Genomic DNA, 22,059 nt, shown 5'->3' on the forward strand with positions numbered 1-22,059 from the left:
CCAATATCCTACAGTATTCACGGGGAGCATTCGCAAGACACATGTACACACTGCAGCCAACACACTAACGTGTTGCAACACATAGGACTCAGCTAAACAGCTGCAAATATAATGTTTAAATTGTGTTTTAAGTGCATTATACAAATATGACACAAGATGGCAATGGTGAGCTTATGGCATATATATATATATGTGTGTGTGTGTGTGTGTGTGTGTGTGTGTATTTTCACAGCATTTTTTATGTGTGTCCAGATCCCACCACAGTTTGGAAAGCTCTGTATTAAAACAACAATAAATAATGTCATGGGAAAGCACTCAAGTGAAATGGATAAATAAATACAACAAAAAGGGTTGTGGAGGAAGTCTGATTGAGAAGTCTGCCCCCCTTTCATCCATGATGTGCTAAGCAAAGTTATCGAAGGGTAAAGTCAACACCTTTTCTCTCAAGGAGCAAAAGTAGTTCAGTAGCAGAGAACATGTTTTGAAAGCAGAAGATTGCAGGGAATCTCCAGTCAAAGGATCTCACACACCAGGCAATAGGAAAAACCCTTCTATGAACACAAAGAGCTGTGGCCTGTCAGGCAATGTTTCTCAAGCTTGAGTCCCCAGCTGTTGCTAGACTACAACTCCCACCATCCCTGACCACTGGTCCTGTTAGCTAGGGATGATGGGAGTTGTAGTCCCACAGCAGCTGAGGACCCAAGTACAGTGGTACCTCAGGTTAAGTACTTAATTTGTTCTGAAGGTCCGTTCTTAACCTGAAACTGTGCTTAACCTGAGGTACCACTTTAGGTAATGGGGCCTCCTGTTGCTGCCGCGCTGCCGGAGCACGATTTCTGTTCTCATCCTGAAGCAAAGTTCTTAACCCGAGGTAATATTTCTGGGTTAGCGGAGTCTGTAACCTGAAGTGAGTGTAACCTGAAGCGTATGTAACCCGAGGTACCACTGTATGAGTAACAATGGTAGACAATACGGAGATAGACAGACAAATAGTCTGACCGGGTATAAGCCAGCTTCCTATGCACTCTGCATAAGCCTGGACTGCTGTCCACAACTTCACTTTGAATTCAGTGCCAAGCTTAAAGCAGGTTCTAGAGTGCGTTAGCAAGGCTAATGCTGTTTTCAAATAAATGAAGCTGTTTTCAAATAAAAGCAAATGTATACAATTTCACTGGCTTGGCATATATCTTGAATAACTGACTTTCTGTTCCAGAGAACTGAGACATGCAATGACTCATTCGTAATGCTGGGATTCCTTCCTGAAAAGTTAAATCAGTGCAACATTGCCCCTATTATTATGTATTCAGGCTGCATTTATTGAATTTTAGCCTGCTACCCAACTGTTAAAGGCCTAAAAGCCATACCAGGTAAAAGAGTGGTGTCTGCAGCCGAGGCCTTGCCAGATCTGATAAGACACTGCAATAAAGTGGTACCTTGGGTTAAGAACTTAATTCATTCTGGAGGTCCGTTCTTAACCTCAAACTGTGCTTAACCTGAGGTACCACTTTAGCTAACGGGCCTCCCGCTGCCACCATGCCACTGGAGGACGATTTCTGTTCTCATCCTGAAGCAAAGTCCAAGGTACTATTTCTGGGTTAGCGGAGTCTGTAACCTGAAGCGTCTGTAACCTGAAGCGTATGTAACCCGGGGTACCACTGTACTGGTCACAGAAATCTGTAATTTGTTTTTTTAGCACAGCAATTTTAAAGCTACTAGCCCAGCTCTAAAATGGAAATGGAAAATGAGCAAAATCCCATAGCTGAACATGATTGATTTCAAAACAAAATAGAAGAAAGCAACAAATGCTACTACCCAGAGCCATTCAATTAAGCATTGGAAGATTCAGGGCAGACGACGGTAAGGACATCCACACAAGAGCACAGTTAAACTATGGAATTTGTTATTACAAGATGTATTGGTGGCCCCTAGACTAGATGATTTTAATAGACAGTTAGCAACAAACTCATAACCACAATGGCTATGTTATAACAACACTGTCAGAGGCAGTGAGCCTCTGGATCTCAACTTTTTGGAATCATAACTTGGGAGAGCGCTGTAACACCTGGTTGCCCACTTTGGGAACCCAAGCTAGACAAGATGGCCCTCTGACCTGATCCAGTATTTCTCATACACTCTTAAAACATAGGTAAAGGTAAAGGGACCCCTGACCATTAGGTCCAGTCATGACCGACTCTGGGGTTGCAGAGCTCATCTCGCTTTATTGGCCGAGGGAGCCGGAGTACAGCTTCCGGGTCATGTGGCTAGCATGACTAAGCCGCTTCTGGCGAACCAGAACAGCGCACAGAAACGCTGTTTACCTTCCCGCCAGAACGGTACCTATTTATCTACTTGCACTTTGACGTGCTTTTGAACTGCTAGGAGCAGGGACTGAGCAACGGGAGCTCACCCCGTCGCTGCGGGGATTCGAACCACCGACCTTCTGATTGGCAAGTCCTAGGCTCTGTGGTTTAACCCACAGCACTACCCGCGTCCCTAAAACATACTATGCTGTATTTTAAACACTAAACACATAGCAGTAAATCTTCTCAGCTTTGGAAGCCAATTTTACAGTGTTTGAATTGCCACTTTTTAATGCTTTCATTTTTTTTAAAGAATGTGCGCGCGCACACACACACACAAAATCTCTCCATGCATACACATAGTCCTAAGAAGAAACGACATTTAATACAATTACCTAAGCAGTCAACTCCTAACCATGCCTAATTAAACTCAACGAGGCTAACACCCAGGTAAGTGATGTTAGGATTGTGGCCTTATTCAGGATCAGCTCTGATACATCAGTCAGTCAAATATCACTGCAAACCAGTCAACACACTAATCCAACGTGTTTTAGTAAATCCCGTTACCTAAGTGAAACTCTGGCTTCTGCTAACTGGCATTCATTTTTTACCTTCCCCCTTGCTTCCATTCGCCTTTCCAGAAACGTCTGCATTTTAAAAACAACATATTGTTCTCTGCTGCATACTTTCCAGAGCAAACGCTGTAATTCTGAAACACCAGTTAATTTGCAAATGCAATGGCTAAGCAGAAAAGCCAGTGAATACATTTGGGCTTACCGCCATAGACCACACCTTCAACCAAGTTTCTGGGGTGAAGCAGAATTCCATTTCAAGACAACGAAATGAACCAACAATCTTCTATACAGAGATGGCACTCCATAAAATAAATAAGGAACTAAAATGCTGTGTGGTTTGTTGTTTTTTAAAAAGCAGGCAGTAAGCAGGAAAAAACAGGCTTTTGCACAAAGTTGAGCAAAGATCAAATTACATTGGGCTGGAAAGGCATTCTGTTTAAAAAAGCACCTTCCAAAAGGGAGGGGAGGGGCTTGTGACCTCAACAGTTTGACTTCTGTAGCAAGCCTAGTTGACCTTAAGGCTGCAACCTTCTGTACACCCAACCAACCACAAAGGAGCAAGCCCGGCCGGTCTCAGTGGGACAAACTCACAAGTAAACATGCAGAGGATCAGGCTGCCTGGGCTGTAATCCTTAAAACAAAAGTCTGCTGCAGGAAAAAATAAACCGAGAGACATGCAGTACTTTGCCATCTTGTACACAAACCCATATCAGAACTATGCAAGATGCAAATACAGTAGTTATATGATCTCACCATGCCAGGGGGCCCCTTTTAACCCTTGTGTGGCTGTCAGAAATACCTGCAGAAGGCTGTGAAGCTGCAGGCAAGTGATTTTAGCATTCTTCAGACTCTTATTATTAACAGAAACCTGCTCCACAGGTTTTGTTCTGATGGGCTTTTCTGGGTGGATGAAATGGTCTCTGCCATGGGCATCTAATTTGTACTGGTGTTTTTTTATTTAAAAAAATGCTGTTTGTTTGTTTTTTGCTATTTGTATTATACACCGCCTTGAGACGCTTGCATACAAGGTGATTCATTAATACATAATAATTTTATGGTATATAAATATTCATTTTTAAAAGTCAGTTGTAAAAATGCTGCAATAATAATAATAATAATAATAATAATAATAATTTATTAAATTTCTATATAAAAACAGTGTAAAACCACAAAAGCTCACAACATAGCAACAAACGAAAATAATACCCTCACAGAAGGCCATAGATTGTTTAATTAGCCAAAAGCCTGGGAGAAGAGGAATTTTTTTGCATGGCGCCTAAAGATAGGTAACAAAGGTGCCAGGTGAGGCTCCCTGGTGAGAGCATCCCGCAAGCGGGAGCCACCCAAGAAAAGGCCTGGTCTCATGTTGCCACCCTCCTGACCTCTCATGATGGGGCACGTGAAAAAGGGCCCCATATGGTCAGTTCATATGGGGAGAGGTGACCTTTGAGGTATTGCTGTCCTGAGCCATTTAAGGCTTTATAAGTCAAAACCAGCGCCGGAAACTAATTGCCACCCAGTGCAGTTGGACCAAGACCAGTATAATATGATCAAATCGCCTTGTCCCAAGGAACCTGGCCACCTAATTCTGCACCAGCTGGTGTCTTCGAACCATCTTCAGAGGCAGCCCCACATATAACACATTGCAGTTATTCAACCTGGAGGTTACTGGAGCACACACAACCAAAGTTAGGCTTTCCCTGACCAGACAGGGACATGGCTGATCCACTAGCCGAAGCTGACGGAAGGCATGGATCCAGGAGTACCCCTGAAGGAATGGGTTTCCCAAACCTCAAAACTGACTGTGCAGGCAGTTTTTAAACTGCACCAAAATCCCCATTTCTCCTTAGCTAAAATGCATAAACTTTAGCCGTTGAGCAAATGCAAAACAAGAACACAGCTCTCTCCCTTATCAGTTTGACGGCAAGACTGGCCTTGACTTTACCAGTAGAACAGACACAGACATATTTTATGTCCTGACGACAAATGATGCAGAGACCCAAGTCTGAGACTAACGCCAGAGCATGTTCTCGCAAGTAGTGACCTCTTGCTCCAAGATAGGAGTAGGAACAGGAATATCCTTTTATGGTCAGAAGTACAGGAAGGAAGATCCTTGTATGGTTGAGAGTACCAGAGCAGGAACATATGTGATGTCAACCTGCTTACGTAGGCCAACGTGGTTGGGCTCCTAGGGGAGGAGTGAGAGGGTGCCTGGAGGATATATAAACTGCATGAAAGCTGTCATTTCTTTGTACTTGCTGTGGACTCACCACGCAGGTGCCTTCTGCTATCCGGAGAGCAGAATAAACTCTTTCTTTGAACCAACCTCGGTGTCATTTTGACTTCCTTCCTCCTGTCCCGGAGCAACGCAGACCCAATCGGTGAACTCCAATAAGGCTACACCCCCAGGCTGCATAACCTTCAGAGCAAGTGTAACCCCATAATGCAGGCAACCTCCCACCCATCCAGTCTAGGGAACCACCCATTCACAGTGCCCAATCTTATCTGGATTGAGCTTCAGTTTGTTGGCTTTCCCTCGGTCTATTGCTGAGGGTCCAGCACTTCCACTGCCTCACCTGCAGGTATAACATCATCTCTCTGGGAAAGCCTGGATAACGGGAAATACAAAGTTTTAGAAGACAAAGGATAGTCATTAACATCCTGTGTTTCTTATGCATCTCTCTTAATTCCTACAGGTGGTGGTAAACCACAGGGCAGGTGATACTGTGCTAGTTATTAGCATCATTTTCCAATTTATTTATTTTTTAATGCTGATGGAAAACTCTGCATATTACATGTGCATGATGAACACATGCAAAACCCACACACTTGAAAATACACCTGCAATGACTGGGATATTTGCAGGGCGCTTTCAATATACCTTTATCGTAGGTAAATTCTTAAGCAATCTGATACAAGTCAAGTGCAGTACAAAGGTTTTTTTGCACAATTACCATAAATAAGCAAACTTTCCCTTGTTAAATATGTATCTAGAGTGCACTGGGAGCATGCCAGTTCTTGCAGGGGTGTATGTGCATGAATGCAGGCATGCGCATGAATGAAGAGTTGCCTTTCAGTATTAATACTCTGTCCTGAGCCAGGCTCGCAAATGGTTGCTAGCCTTGGCTGCCTCCAGCTTTATGAAAGCAGGGGTTCACCACCACTACCCCAACCCATTTATACCAGAAGTAAAAAAGTACCGCAATCCAATACATGTCCGCTCAAAATAAAGTCCAATTGAGTTCAGTGGGAGTGGCCTTCCAGGTGTAACACTGCAGTGTAGCACACACGCACACAGAGAAGTATGGCAGACTGGTTGCTAAAAATGTTTCGTTGGTTAGCAAGCACTGCGCTCTTGCAAAGACACTCTAATCCGTGTGGTGTTTGTTGTAGCTGCCATTGAATAAATGCTTCCCAGTATTCGGATGCTGGAGCTGCTGAACATATACAGCTCTCGTTACTGAACTCTGCTTATAAAAGAAGCCAAAAGATAAACCATGATATCCTCTTCCTGTGCTATATTAGCAGCTGCGCATTGTCCGGCCAGCTATAATGACCTTTCAGCCTCATGTATTTGTGAACTGGAGCCTGGGATAAAGATATTGGCAGTAACTTGAGCATAGGTGTGAAATGCCTGCAGAATTCAACTCATGGCAGCCTCTTTCCTGGGTCTAGTGAAATGAAGATGGGGAGGGAAAGTTCTGTGGTCCTCTGGATGTTACTGGACTCCCAACTCCCAACAGGGGTGAGGGGTGCTGCTTTTATTTTATTAATTTTTAAAAATGGTATAAACTTGTGTCATTTAAAAAAAAATCAAAGCAGTTTACAGCAATACAAACAAAACCTTGCAAAAAAGAAGAAGTTAAAAGCAGGTAAAAATAGTTTAGCAACGACTGCAGGACCACAGGTTACCTGAGCTAGCAAAGGACGATGCAGATCTCCTTGCTATTAAACAGCTTCATCTCATTCCTGCAGCTCAAGCAGCTGAAAAATGCACAGGCCCATCGAGATTTTTCTTTTTCTGTTCAGCTGGCAACCCTAAAATAATAACAAATGCTTCTCCAAGGAGATGTTGACCACTCCCAGTCTACCATTTTAGAACTGTCCATGATACAATTGGTTTGTGTATTCCTTGACCGACCACATTTATCTCTATTTGTACTGACTTCCTTGGGAATCGCTTTGCATTATAGAAATCAATGTTTCCCAAATCTCTGGTACCTGCCCACCCCACCAAATCGAAAGATATAATTCATTCTCAAAACCAGAAGAGGTCTTGATCAGATGCCTAGGAATTGAGAACAAACCAATGGACAACAAGCCTATTGATACCTACTAGTCATGATGGTTGCATAATACTCTCCAGTGTCAGAGGCAATCTGCCACTAAATCAGAGTTGCTGTGACCGAGTTACTGTGACTTTGCTTGAGGGCTTCCTGCATTATTGTGACCATTAGCAGAGTCCATACCCAGAAAACAAAATTGACTGGCCGGCCAAACCAGGTGAGGGGGACCTGATGGGTTCCTTAGTGAGTTAGGGACTCTCCCTGTGTGTGAAGACGGGCTCCAGAGTATTAAATGGATGGGACTAATAGTGGGTCCAACGATCAAGGTTTCTGCTCATGATGTGGAGGGAGGTGAGGGGTAGATGTGGCTTCTCAATCTGGGAAGGTAGCCCATCCAAAATCCACTGCCTTGTGGGACATCTTCAAAAGAAGGAAAGGCTAAGGAGTAAACCTTACACAAATCCAGAGTGGAATCCCTAAGACAGTTAGATGGTGTCTTGTATGCCTCCTTCCAGCGACTCCTGCAGCCAAGCTGATGCCAAATGTCTTGCTCTTCTTTTCTTTGGACCACATCAGCGAGGCCGAGAGGAGGGTCTTGTCCTGGGCAGCCCAGGACCCCCCTTCACACTGCCCAGGCTTGTGCCCCAGGGAAGTCACTTCGGTGCTGCTAATGCAGCAGTTTGGTTTCACCCTGGAGGCAAACTCCACTGTCTCTCGAGACAGACGGATGCCAGCAATCTAGCAGAGCTCACCTTCCCCCTTTTAGAGTGTGTTCAGCTCAAAGGAGCCCACTTCCTGTGCTACTTGAATGAGTGGCTTGCAAATACAAGCCATCCTTCTCTACACCAGGAGAACATGTTAGCAGAGCAACCCTAACCGTATCTACTCAGAAATAAATCCTACTAAGTTCAATAGTGTTTTCTCCTATCTAAGAGGAGTTGGGATTGCAGCCAAAGAAGCCTAAGAACAGAAGAAGAACCCTGGTGGGTCAGGGCAAGGGGTCCCATTCAGTCCAGCATCCTGTTCTCACAGTGGTCAGCCAGATGCAATGAGGACAGAATGCAAACAAGCAGTAGAATCGGACCTCAGTAGAGGCTGACTGAGAGCAAGGAAGGTCTAAAAGGTAAAAGTAAAGGACCACTGGAGGGTTAAGTCCAGTCAAAGGCGACTATGGGGTTGCGCCACTCATCTCAATTTCAGGCCAAGGGAGCCGGCATTTGTCCACAGACAGTTTTCTGAGTCATGTGGCCAGCATAACTAACTGCTACTGGCACACGATGGACCGTGACGAGTGCCAGAGGGCACGGAAATGCCATTTACCTTCCTGCCACAGTGGTACCTATTTATCTACTTGCACTGGCATGCTTTCTAACTGCTAGGTTGGTAGGAGCTGGGACAGAGCAACAGGAGCTCACCCCGTCGTGGGGATTCGAACCGCCGATCAGCAAGCCCAAGAGGCTCAGTGGTTTAGACCACAGCAATAGAGGACAAATTGTATTTATACAGAGCAATCTCTGGGCAACCTACAATCAGTTTAAACCAAAACCAAACACACACATTGTTAAAAACAATGGCTATAAAGAACTAACAGTAAATTAACCACCAGCCAGCACAGAACTTATCAACAAAAACCATCAGTGTAAAACAATTAGCAAATCAGCAGCAATAGCAAACATCAAGATACAATAAAGAAAAAGGAAACGAGTAACATTTACAGTTGTTTTTTATTTATTTAAACAAAACTGGGGCAATGTTTTTAATCACTCAGTTCTGCTGATAAATAATAACTAGTTTTGATAAGGAAGGAAATGTTTTTGGTTTAATTTTAAATGCATTTTTTAAAAAGTTTTAAAATGTGCTAATGGCTTTTAACATAACATTTAACATAACATTCATAGGACCCCTTTTGGCTCCTATGAAACAATCCTCTAAGCAGTTTGATTATAAATTTGTTTGCACCTTGGTTATACAAACTTAAGTCCTCCTCATAAGTCCTCAAAGCGGAAAGTGGAGAAATTCTGGACCTATGCTATGTTTTTTAAAAATGTAAATGTGCTGCTGCATTTTACCGTAATTGAAAGAGTTTATAGCCAGGAAACACAGCTATATTTGAAATTCATTGTTAAAACCAAAATATAGGCTGCAATCCGACTCACACTTACCTGGGAGTAAGCCACATTGAAACAACTGGGACTTATCCCCAAGTAAACTTGCATAGCTTGCTCAGATAACGAGTGGTTTCATTGCAATTTCAGGAGAAACTGGAGTAGATTGTGACATCACTGCTCTTAGAGTTTTTGGCAGTTCAATTCTATGCACATCAGCTCAGAAGTAACTCCCAGTGAGCTCAACAGACCTTAACTGCCAGGTTAAGGGTCTACACAGCATGCCAAACTTAATCACACAAAGCCAAAAAATGTAATCGAGGTTCAAAAATTCTTATTTTGATCTTTCACTTTCAATCTTTTCAGCTATGATCAGGAGAAGTTGCTCTTATTTGTTGGGGGGCACTGCAGGCCAGTGCAGGATGAGACCATGGGAAGTAGCAGCCACATGAGGAGAGTGGAGAGGGCACAATGCATGAACCAAAACACCTTTGAACTGGCACAAGACAGTCTGGGAAAACTTCGCAACCTGAGCAGAACGCAACCTGTGTCTACGTATGCACGGGTCGCGATTCGCCACTTCTCCGCACGTCATTTTGAGTGTCTGTGAATTTTGAGCATCTGCGAAACCCGGAAGTAACCCGTTCTGTTACTTCCGGGTTGCCACGGGATGCAACCTGTGGGCCGCTCAATCTGAAGCATCTTTAACCCGAGGTATGACGAGTGGCGCTGTAGGTTAAACCACAGAGCCTAGGACTTGCTGATCAGAAGGTTGGCGGTCCGAATCCCCGTGACGGAGTGGGCTCCCGTTGCTCAATCCCTGCTCCTGCCAACCTAGCAGTTCGAAAGCACACCAGTGCAAGTAGATAAATAGGTACCGCTCCGGCGGGAAGGTAAACGGCGTTTCCATGCGCTGCTCTGGTTCACCAGAAGTGGCTTAGTCATGCTGGCCACATGACCCGGAAGCTGTACGCCGGCTCCCTTGGCCAATAAAGCAAGATGAGCGCCGCAACCCCAGAGTCGGCCACGACTGGACCTAATGGTCAGGGGTCCCTTTACCTTTTATGACTGTACTAGAACAGACAATGGTCTAACCAGTAGAAAGCAGCTTCCTATCTCACTTTTCTCCTTCTGCTTGCTGCCTTCACACCCTGAAAAGCAAATGTTTCCCCAGCAGAAAGATAAGGAAAACGCTCCAACATAATTATACAAAACCCAAGAAAGGCCACTGGTTTAATGAATGTGGAGACATTTGGTGACTGCCATTCTATTTTATTTGACTCCTCTTTTTCAAATTCCAACCTCATGAGCTGACTTGAGGCAAGGTTGACAAAAGAGAAACCGGCTTGAGGCTTGTTAAAGATCCAGTTTAGGGTGGAACTGGAATGTGAGCATTAAAAATGTCTCTAAGAAGCATGAACTTAGTAGGTTGCCAAGTACACAAGCTGGCCCTAGTGCTTCTGCTGATTGGGGTTGCCCACTTACGAAAAGCATGTTTTAAAATTCAAAATGCAATTTAATTGTGAGGTCCCACTGGGACAAAGCGAGAATTTACTTCTGAGTAAGCATGCAGAAGAATGCGCTGGAAATGTTCTTTCAAGAGTTGTTGCTGTTGGCATCCATCTGTCGCAAAAGACATTGGAGTGTGCCTTAGAGGGTGAAGTCAAAATAAATGACCTCCCTGGGGCTCAAGCCTGGGCAGTGTGGTCATGGAGTGCATGGAGGTCCTGGGTTGTCCAGGTTGCCTCTCGGCTCACTGATGTGGTCCAAAGGGAAACAGATCAATATGTTTGGCGCTAGCTTGGCTGCAGGAGTTGCCTGAAGGAGGCATACAAGGTGCTATCCAACCACCTTAGGGACTCCACTTTGAATTTATGATGGGTTTACTCCTTGGCTTTTTCCTCTCCCAAAGATAACCTGCAAGGGAGCAGAGAGTTTGGAGATTCCCTTCTTCTAGATGGGCCCCATCTGCCCCTCATGTGCAGAAACTGCCCTCTTGACTGCTGGACTCACTATTGGTCTTGTCCGATCAATCTGCCAGAGCCTGGGCTTTTTCCCCAAAACCCAAGCATGAAAAATCTCGAACCCAACTGAAAGCTGAAATTTCACTCACAACACAACTCCAGCAGCAAAGAATAGCTTTGCTTTTAAATAGTTTTATTTAATTGGTGGCAAGTGGGTTGAGTTTCTTGTGGTTGTACAAGCAGCAGGTTAAGCACTTAAGATTTAGTTTGCCTCCCTAGCCACTGGCGCCGAAGTGACTAAACACCAGCACACACACACACCAACAAACACAAGCCCCTAAAAGATGCACCAGACACTGAACTCGAAGACCAAAGACTGTCTTTTTGCAATACACACATTCCAAATAAGATCCTACTGATTCAGAGGTGTACATAGTTAAGCTGTACCCTTCTACAGTTATCCACTTGTAAAGTTCAGTGCCTTATCTGTAAGTACCACAGCTCATCTAAACAAATCAACAAGGGCACACTCTCATACAACACTTGTTCCTGTGTGGAGACAGCTTGCACTGTGTTCAGTTGAACATGTTAGCCAGCCTGATAGCACAAAGAAAAAGCAAGTCCTGATTCATGCATTACTCAGGTGTAGGGTATAGCATGAGAAAAGCCCAACTTTTTCAGGCTAGTGAGATGTTGGCGTTGTGGGATGCACTAGTGATGGAACATCTGAAGTGACAGAGACATCAAAGGCTGGTTCAGGGGGCACATTCTGCTCCTGGTCAGATATATCCTATGAACCCATGACCTCTTCCCCAAGGATGAGGAGTCAGAGCCATGGATGGAGAGCAAGGTCCTTCCCAAGAGGAAGCCCCTCCTCTGCATCTAAAAAAAAAAGTCTGACGTCATGAGGACCAGAAGCTTGAAGCTGCTGACAAAAGAGCTTTCACAAGAAGGACAACATAGTAGTAGTGATGCGGAAAGATATTTTTATGCTGATGGAAAGAAGATATTTTACGTCAATGGAAGTGTGTTGAAAGATGAAATCGTAACGGCTGGGTTGATGACAGAGAGAAATAGGAAACATTCTGATCTCTTGTCTCTTGGTCTTACTGGCAGGACAGAGGAAGGAAAACTCTTTTCAGCGCCTCTCTATTTGGCAAAAATAAGGAAATCAAAAACAAAACAAAACCACGTGACATGTTTTCACAAAAGGCCAGTGGAAATAAAGATGGGACAGAAATAGGAGCACTTTTTCCAAGTGGGCATCTCTCAAGAGTGCAGAGAGCAAAAACCATTAAGGGTGACTCTTTGCAGGTTTCAGTCTGCGTTGCTTCTGTAGCAAAGCCACCAAGCTACAGGAACCGATGAGCATGTCGCCAAGCCCTTCCTTTGGGGCCAGAGTAAACTCCAATGAGCCTTTATCGCTTGCTGCTGAAATAAGTGCAAAATAAAGCCTTCCAAAACTCCATTGGCTTAACATGTTCATAAAAACACACCACCACACTTAAGGCAGAATGTAAACCTTCCTCCCAGGGTCTCACTCAATAAAAGTCAGCTCCATCCCTCTAAGATCAAATATGTAAACCTCAATTTGATCACACACCTCACTTTCAGCCTGATATCTGTGGGTCCCATTTTGTGCTTTCAACAACCTTGTGAGGTAGGTTGGCTGAGAAAAAGGCGACTCACAAAAGGTCAAGTAGTGACCTCTGGAGCCAAGCATGGATTTGGACCAAAGTTTCCTATGAATCACAGAGCTGTAGAGCTGAAAGGGTCCCCCATGGTCATCCAGTCCACCCCCTGCAATGCAGGAGTCTCAACTAAATCAAACATGGCGGATGGCCATCCAACCTCTGCTTAAGGCTGATGCAAGTTGCAGTTCAAAACATCTGGAGGGCACCAGCTTGGCAGAGACTGCTTTAATGGCTCTCTCCTTCCTAACCAGACTTACTCTGGGCAAAGTCATTCCAGGTCAAATCTTGTCTATGGCCTGAACTCATCTGAAATGAGCAAGAGGCCAGTGTTACCAACCTCGTTTGCCAGGTTATTTTATGCATTACAAGAGTTCACTGAAACACACTGCAGTGCCACGGAGTACAATTCCAGTACTTCAAGTCAAAAGCAGCTAATTGGATATTTTTTGAGAAATCTCATAATTTACCCAGACAACCAATTGTTCTGAAGAAAGAGGATCAAAGCAGTGGTCATTCTGTTGAGCCAACTGTTCCCCGTGCAAATAGTTAAATAGCTTTCCCAACAGGTTTCACAATACATTTAGGTACATTTCAAGGCAAACAACAGTTTCCATGGTTTGACCCAGGAAAAAACCCGGTTTCATTGTTCCCACTTTATAGGCAACACACCCTAAAGCAGAACTGCCCATATCTGCTAGCTTAAAATCCTGACGTTGGGAGAGATAAAGATTTTGCCAGGTTCAAGGAGATGCTATTAGTATATAAACCCCTTAAAAACTTGGGGCCAATTTACCTACGAGATCACCTTCCCCCACATGTGCTCACTTGACCCCTTTGATTGGCAGAATTGGCAGTATTGCAGATGCCAGATAATACCCATTCCACATTTGTAAGAATCGATCAGTGTGGCAGAGCCTATAACTTTGGAAATCCCTGGCTATTGAGATGAAGCTTTCACTGTACTCTCTTCAGTTCCTGCTAAAAATAATTTATTTTTTCTTTAGTCAAGCCTAACCAGATGCTTAGAAAGTTGAAGTAATTTTAATCTGTTTTAATATTTTAACTTGTGTATGCTTTGAAGTACGGTTGTGAATTCTTATTGATTTTACGATTTTATATTTTGTAAGCCGCTTTGCAGTTTTTACTATTAAGTGGTGCATAGGTTCTATTATATAAATAAATTAGCTGCAAACCAAAGGGCATTTCCCACATTAACAAGTTAGCATCACTGAGTTTGATGTGGCTCAGTTCTCAGATGTTCAGGATCATACCTATCATAAAATCACAGAACTGTAGAGTTGGAAGGGGCCCCCGAGAGTGACCTAGACCAGTGTTTTCTAAACAGTGTGTGGCAACACATCAGTGTGTCAGCTGCAGTGTGTAGGTGTGTTGTGCAAATGCTCCCTGTGTTCCTCCCAGGGCTGGAAAGGGGTTACTTTAACCTCCGTTTTGCTAGTAAAACTGAATTACTATGTCGTGAAATGATGCATGTCTAAAAAGTGTGTCACCAACAGGAAAGGTTTGGAAAGCTCTGATCTAGATAGTAATACTGTTATAACTTTCAGTACAATCAAGGGAACTTGTTATTCCCACCCTGAAAATGCCAAGTGTGTTCATGCATCTAGTCCTCACAGATATTCAGGCAGCGCATGAAAAATTAGCTATGCTGCCCACATCATGATCCCTATTCATGTTCTTCCAATGATAACCTCCTGCCTATTATAGTTAAAGGTAAAGGGACCCCTGACCATGAGGTCCAGTCGTGGCTGACTCTGGGGTTGCAGCACTCATCTCGCTTTATTGGCCAAGGGAGCCGGCGTACAGCTTCCGGGTCATGTGGCCGGCATGACTAAGCCACTTCTGGTGAACCAGAGCAGCGCACGGAAACGCCATTTACCTTCCCGCCGGAGTGGTACCTATTTATCTACTTGCACTTTGAGGTGCTTTCGAACTGCTAGGTTGGCAGGAGCAGGGACCAAGCAACGGGAGCCCACCCCATCGCGGGGATTTGAACCACCAACCTTCTGATCAGCAAGTCCTAGGCTCTGTGGTTTAACCCACAGCACCACCCGCTTCCCTCTATTATAGTTAATTATCTGTTTTAAAAACATCCTATATATATATATATATATATATATTCTATTTGTTTTTGCGAAAGTATGAATTATCTTTGTGGTTGAGAAAAGAGGATTGTGCCCTAAGGTCTGGGCAACTTTGGTGAATGTTTACATTGCTACAAATGTCCCATATGCCAATCTAAACTGACCATCTCTTCTTTCCTGTTTAATTACTTTCAAGATAAGATTCAGTTTCTTTTTTTTTATTTTTTTATTTTTTTATTTTTTAAATAATTTTTATTGATTTTACAACATAAACAAAAAACAAATAAACATAACACGACTTCCCCAAACCTCCCCTTCCCTGCATCCATATTTTAAAATTTTTAGCAATTCTTCATCCCATTTTTATATTTAATTCTCTTTAAAAAAATTCTATTTTATAAATTTCAATTTATAGCTGTAATTCTTTGTATCCAATCCCTTGACATCTTAACATTCCGAAATTTTACAACAATTTTTAAGATAGATTTTAAATTTTTTCCAGTCCTCCTCCACTGTCTCTTTCCTCTGGTCACGAATTCTGCCGGTCATCTCTGCCAGTCCCATAAATTCAGTCACCTTGGTCTGCCATTCTTCCAGAGTAGGTAATTCTTTAGTCTTCCAATACTTCGCCAAAAGGATTCTTGCTGCTGTTGTTGCATACATAAAAAAGGTCCTATCTTTCTTTGGTACCAATTGGCCGACCATGCCCAGGAGAAAAGCCTCCGGTTTCTTTACAAATGTCCACTTAAGGATTTTCTTAATTTCATTATAGATCATTTCCCAGTAGGCCTTAATCTTTGGGCAGGTCCACCAAAGGTGATAAAAAGTTCCTTCACATTCATTGCACTTCCAACAATTGTTATTGGGCAAATGATATATCTTTGCAAGCTTGACTGGAGTCATGTACCACCTATAGATCATTTTCATTATGTTCTCTTTCAGGGCACTGCATGCCGTAAATTTAATACCTGTGGTCCATAACTGCTCCCAGTCAGCAAACATAATATCATGACCAATATCCTGTGCCCACTTAATCATAGCTGATTTAACCGTTTCATCCTGTGTATTCCATTTTAGCAGCAGATTATACATTCTAGACAAATTCTTAGTATTGGGTTCTAGCAATTCTGTTTCTAACTTTGACCTCTCCTTCTGAAATCCTAGTTTTCTGTCCTGCTTAAAAGTTTCATTGATCTGGAAATAATGTAACCAATCTCGGACTTTAGGTTTCAATTTCTCAAAACTCTGTAGTTTCAACTTTTCACCATCATATTCTATAATTTCACAATATTTTGGCCAATCTGTATCCATGTTCAGTCTTTTTACCGCCTTGGCTTCCATTGGTGACAACCACCTGGGGGTTTTACTTTCAAGCAAATCTTTATATCGATTCCATACATTATACAATGCTTTCCTAACAATATGGTTTTTAAAATTTCTATGTACCTTTACCTTGTCATACCATAAATATGCATGCCAACCAAAACTATTATCATAACCTTCCAGGTCCAGAATGTCTGTATTCTCAAGAAGTAGCCATGGTTTCAGCCAGCAAAAAGCTGCTGCTTCATAATAAAGTTTTAAGTCCGGCAGGGCAAAGCCCCCTCTATCCTTTGCATCAGTCAAAATCTTAAATTTTATTCTGGGTTTTTTGCCCTGCCAGACAAATTTAGATATGTCTTTCTGCCACTTCTTGAAACAGTCCATCTTATCTAGAATTTGCAATGTCTGGAACAGAAACAACAATCTCGGCAATACATTCATCTTGATAACAGCGATTCGGCCTAACAAGGAAAGTCTCAATCTTGACCATATATCGAAATCTTTCTTCACTTCGGCCCAGCATTTCTCATAATTGTCTTTAAATAGGTTCACATTCTTAGATGTTAAATTCACCCCCAGATATTTTACCTTTTTAGTAATTTCCAAACCAGTTTCTCTTTGAAAACTATCTTTTTCCCCCACCGTAAGATTTTTTTCCAACACCTTTGTCTTATGTTTATTTAATTTAAAACCTGCTACCTGACCAAATATTTCAATAAGTTCCAGAACTCTTTTTGTACTGGTTTCTGGCTGTTGTAATGTCAAGACTAGATCATCTGCAAATGCTCTTAACTTATAATGTTTAGTTCCGACCTGTATACCTTTAACCAGCTGGTCTCTTCTAATCATATTTAGGAAAACCTCCAGTACCGATATAAACAATAGAGGGGAAATTGGGCATCCCTGTCGTGTCCCTTTCTCTATTGGAATTTCGTCCATAACCATACCATTTACAATTAGTTTGGCCTTTTGCTCAGAGTAAATTGCACTTATACCATTTTCAAAGTTTTTGCCTACCCCCATCCCTTGGAGATTCCTCTTCATAAAGCTCCAACAAATGTTGTCAAAGGCTTTCTCTGCATCCACAAAAATCAAAACAGCTTTTCTATTTATGTCAGTTTCCAGAAGTTCTAAAATGTCTATAATATTCCTCACATTGTCTGACAATTGCCTGCCTGGTAGAAAGCCAGTTTGGTCCCTGTGAATCTCCTCTAACAAAACTTTTTTGAATCTTTTTGCTAAAATGTCTGCAAAAATTTTATAATCCACATTCAAGAGTGATATAGGGCGGTAATTCTTAACTTGATGTTTCTCAGTTTCTGTCTTCGGTATAAGTGAGATAAGATTCAGTTTCAGCGAACTGGTAAAATGCCACTGATTCTCTTTCCAATTTTCAGGCTCAAGCTGCATTTGCTACAGTTAAGCATTAACATTTGCTAGCAGCAAATTCCCTTTAACATGCTAGTCTGTGAAGATTTTAAGTGTGAATCCCAGCTGTTCACCCGTTCTTTAAAGTACGTATTAAACTCTTGGGTAGCACTCAACAAAATTAGTTACTGAAGACCCTGGGTGCTATGCTACCTGTGTTCATGCGCAAGCTCCCACAATCTTCTGAGGGGTGGGCAGATAAAAATAGGGTTATAGAAAAGAAGGGTGTAAGGGAAGGCTTGCGGTAATTACTCTACTATGGTGATAAAGGATCAACTCACAAGTCACGCTTTACAACAGCTGGTGTGTCCCACCACCACCACCCACATATCAGGGCATAGAGATAGAAGAGAGATATATCTATGTGGCCATCTAAAAAAGAAAGAAAAGTGTTAAGAGGACAACATTTTTGCAGGCTTAGTTTTCGGAATTTCCTCTCCAAAAAGACATACAGTACAAAAACCAATCAGGTAGTTGGTTACTGGCTGCAATGAAAAGTAATTCTAAACTATAGATTAGTCTAGCTCCTCCAGCCCTTCACAGGCTCAGCCATTCCCTCTCTCTTCTTGTAACACTTCTGTTTTCGATTAACCATAGTTTCAATGTGACACCTGAATCCTAATTGTGGTTAAACTTTCCTATGGTTAGCTATCAATCAACTGAATATTTATTATGGTCGTCCAATCATGAAGTACAACGTATTTTTAAAAATACGTAATCTCAGCCTCAGAAGCAAAAAGGTGACTAGAGCTAATCACTACAGTAGGTCTATAAGATACTACACATTTCAGTTTATTGCCACCTGTTTAGGAGCTGATTTCTTGGACCTCTCAGGGAAGGTATTCAAAAGGGTCTCCAAAATGATGGTTCAGATCCCGGTCAATTTAGGCATTTGGAAGAAAAAGAAATCCCTACCCAAAACTTTCAAGAAAACCCACATTATGGATAGCCAAGCTGCATGTTATCGTAAACTTTTTTTTTAAAAAAAAGGGCTTAAATTGGAAACTTTCATTTTGAAGAGGAGGCAGCTGCAGGAGCAGCTGCACTTTGAAATGTGCTCCCCAACCCCTTTATGGATGGCCCCTGGCAAGAAATGGTGCAAGGCCTCCATCCAGAACAGGAGGATATGTATCTCAGCTTAGAGCCTTGTGGCAGCTTCCACTTCACGGGGGGAAAAGGGGGGCGGATTTTAAGCATCCTGTGTTTAAAGAATGGGTAACGTCACATGTCTCTCGGCCCTAACTGTACTCAAGCCTAGGACTTTGGATGGACCTGACCTGCACTAGGGGTCAATGGCTCCACAGCCTATGAAACCTGGACTGGCTTGTGCAACTTGTTTAGCAAACATTGCCCCTTCTTCGCAGCAGCGTGACCGCAAATGCACACCAGAACAAACCAGCAACAACCACCCAAAAGTGAGCCACCCCATTATAATGGCACTCTAGGATGGAGACCACAGCATCCACCTGGCACCAGCATCCACCAGTCTTTCACATTAGGAAAAGGTGGGAAGTTAATAGCTTGCGCCTCTTTCCAAGCGAGGGAGCGAAATGCATTGTGGATCCAATTTTCACTCTCGCACAGCCCCGGCTGACGCTAAATGGATTCATGCCGACTCTGCGGCAACACAGCCTCCGGCCGGTTGTATTCATTCAGCTTTGATATTCAAGGTTAGCTTCAAAGAGAAGCTAAGGTGGCGGCGGGGCAGGGGGGGGGGCGGGAGGCAAAGAGGCAATGTCACTGCAGAGAGGCAACACAGCATAGGGCTCTGTTAGGCCGGGGGGGGGGATCTCATTTGTGCTACCAGGCTCCACCCTAGGCGCACATTCTTTCCAAGCTATTAGACAACGTAGCCCTGGACGCGCTAAGCGGTTCTTGTCCCAGGAGACAGAAGGGAACTGCTCACATCCAGGCTTCCAGCAGAGCTACATGGCAATCTAATCCTCCCTAATGCAACCAGACTCCTGATATTATGCCAGGATCAGATCCAGGGGTTTGACTAATCTCTGCGCATTAAGAAAGTGCTCTCCAAATGAGATCAGCTAGATAGCTCCTCTAGGTCAGAAGTGAGATTCTGTTCAACAGCTGTCAAAGACCAAAACGGCATTCATTAAGCACCGAGACAAATGGGATTCACACATTGACTGCATATGGACCAGCTTAAGGCACTGCTGATTTAATTTATAACGTGTATATTCCAGCCCTCAGTTCTGGAAGTTGAGGTTCTTTCCGAAACATAACAATCAATGTAAAAGCTTTCGCAATGCAATCCTGTGAAAGTCTACTAAGAACCAACTCCCACTAAGTCCATTTGAAATCCTGCCCATTTTGGTTTCTCATTTTCCCAAGCTTACATTCGCTCAATTTTTGCAGCAAACGGTGTACTTTTCTAAAAGCATCAGCATGAAAATTCATATGCGTTTCCGTGTACCAATGCTATGTGCATTCCCGCATGCAATTTTGCTTAATATACATCTTTGCACTAATACATGTATTTATGAGCAACTCTTTTGCTTGGAGAACCACATCACAAAATCTGGAATGCTGTGGATTGCAAAGGATTAACCATGCCTCAGTTTGTCAGCTGGGGGAGTGCCAAATTAGGCAGGCCACCATTATAAAGGTAAACCAAACAAATAGCTCACATCTAAGCCAAGGTGGGGCAAGGCAAGAGGCCTGGGAAGAAAAAGTCTTTACCTGGCACCAGGCTATGATTTCACCAGTCTTAGAAAGTGAGATATGAAAGCTAGGAGCTAAATGGCACCTTAACCTAGCTTACGGGTGCAACAGCAGAATGTCTAGGTGCACTTCTTTTATAACAAGAATACAAAGCTGAAAATGAATGAACTGCAGCTAAAATCTTATATTCATTTTTCACATGGTCTAGTCCTCATCTGAAGACTGCAAAAAACAAAGCTATACCTCCCCTGCCTACCCCCCTAATATTCTTATGAGGGTCCCTTCTCCAGTCCTCTGAGAGTGCCTGGAAACATAAAAAGGTCCTCCTTTTGCCCCAGCAGTGGCAGTTTTAATCTGAAATATTAGGAGCAGTACTGCTCCCAGAGCTCAGAAACTGCTGGCGCTAATGAAATTCCCTGTTGCAAAAACGCTCCTAGGACAATGGGAGTTTTGAGCACTGGATTTCACTCACCACGGTGACTGTTCCCACCTCCCACAACTCTGGCCAGTGTGACAAGCTCAAGCCTTCCTTCCTCTCAGCTTTTGGGCTGCAGAGGATTCAGGCCACTGCTTTGATCAGAGTTAAGAAGCAAGCAGAGCCCCACTGGATCAAGCCAATGGCACAACTAGCCCAGCATCCTGTTTTGACAGTGGCCAACTAGATATCAATGAGAAGAAGCCCACAAGCAAGACCCAAGCACAAGAGCAATTCTCCCCACTTGCGCTCCCCAGCAACTGGGGTTCATCATAAGCACACTGCCTCTGACCAAGGAAGGGCGGCCCAGCCGTTGTGGATAGCAGCCACTTACAGTCCCATCCATCTGTCTAATCCTCCTGTGAAGCCATCCAGGTTGATGGCCCTTACTGCATCTTGCAGAAGTCAACTCCAAAGTTTAGGGTCAGAGTTCTCCTTCTCCTAGTTGGGTTACTTTCGCAGGTTGATGACGAGCCCCATCTGCCCCTCGCTACCCTCCTTCTTGACCACTGTACTCACTATAGGTCTCTTCTGAAAAAAGCCGCTCTAAGCTTGGTTTTGGCCAGGGAGGGCGGGGTATAAATAAAAATTCTTCTTCTTCTTCTTCTTCTTCTTCTTCTTCTTCTTCTTCTTCTTCTTCTCAATCTACCAGAGCCTGTGCTTTTTTTCCACCAGCACCCAGCATGTGCATATCTGAAACCTAATTGAAAGCTGAAATTTCACTGGCAACACAACTCTCAGCATCAAATTTTACTGTTCAATATCCCCTAACTTTTCAGATAGGGAATTTCCACATTAAAATAAATAAAAACCAAAAGAGAATCTATCTTCCCTCTATTTCCTCACTCCTCCCAATTAACTTCACCCTGCTGTGATTTTTTTTTGGTCTTGATTTATTTTACTGCATTTATATGCCCCCTGTCCTCCCCACTTCTCATTTAAGCCTCACAACAACCTTGTGAGGTATGTTAAGCTGAGAGGCAATGGTTGGCCCAACGTCATTCAATAAGCTTCACTAGGTGCTAGTGCAGCACTCTAACCACCAGGCCACACTGTCCCTGCTCTCACTGGGTGCGCAAAGTATTTTTATGCAGTGGTTCCGAAAGATTAAGAATGCAGTGACACATT

The 22,059-nt window shown here is 43.2% G+C and overlaps 1 protein-coding gene across 4 annotated transcripts in view; it reads right to left on the minus strand.

Moving 5' to 3' along the window:
* Positions 1 to 22,059, minus strand: part of ATP11C (ATPase phospholipid transporting 11C (ATP11C blood group)) — a 102,273-nt gene that overhangs the window by 71,257 nt on the left and 8,957 nt on the right. The window contains exon 1 of one of the 4 annotated variants that reach the window (XM_081847886.1): positions 3,078 to 3,098. The exons of the other annotated variants lie outside the window; for them this stretch is intronic. Coding sequence (XP_081704012.1) covers positions 3,078 to 3,083 — 6 coding nt within the window. The 5' untranslated portion in view covers positions 3,084 to 3,098. Of the gene's footprint in view, positions 1 to 3,077; positions 3,099 to 22,059 lie in introns of those variants that run through there. 4 annotated transcript variants of the gene reach the window in all.

This window comes from Podarcis erhardii, assembly GCF_964252035.2.
Source record: "Podarcis erhardii genome assembly, chromosome: Z".
In the NCBI taxonomy this organism is placed as follows: Eukaryota; Metazoa; Chordata; class Lepidosauria; order Squamata; family Lacertidae; genus Podarcis; species Podarcis erhardii.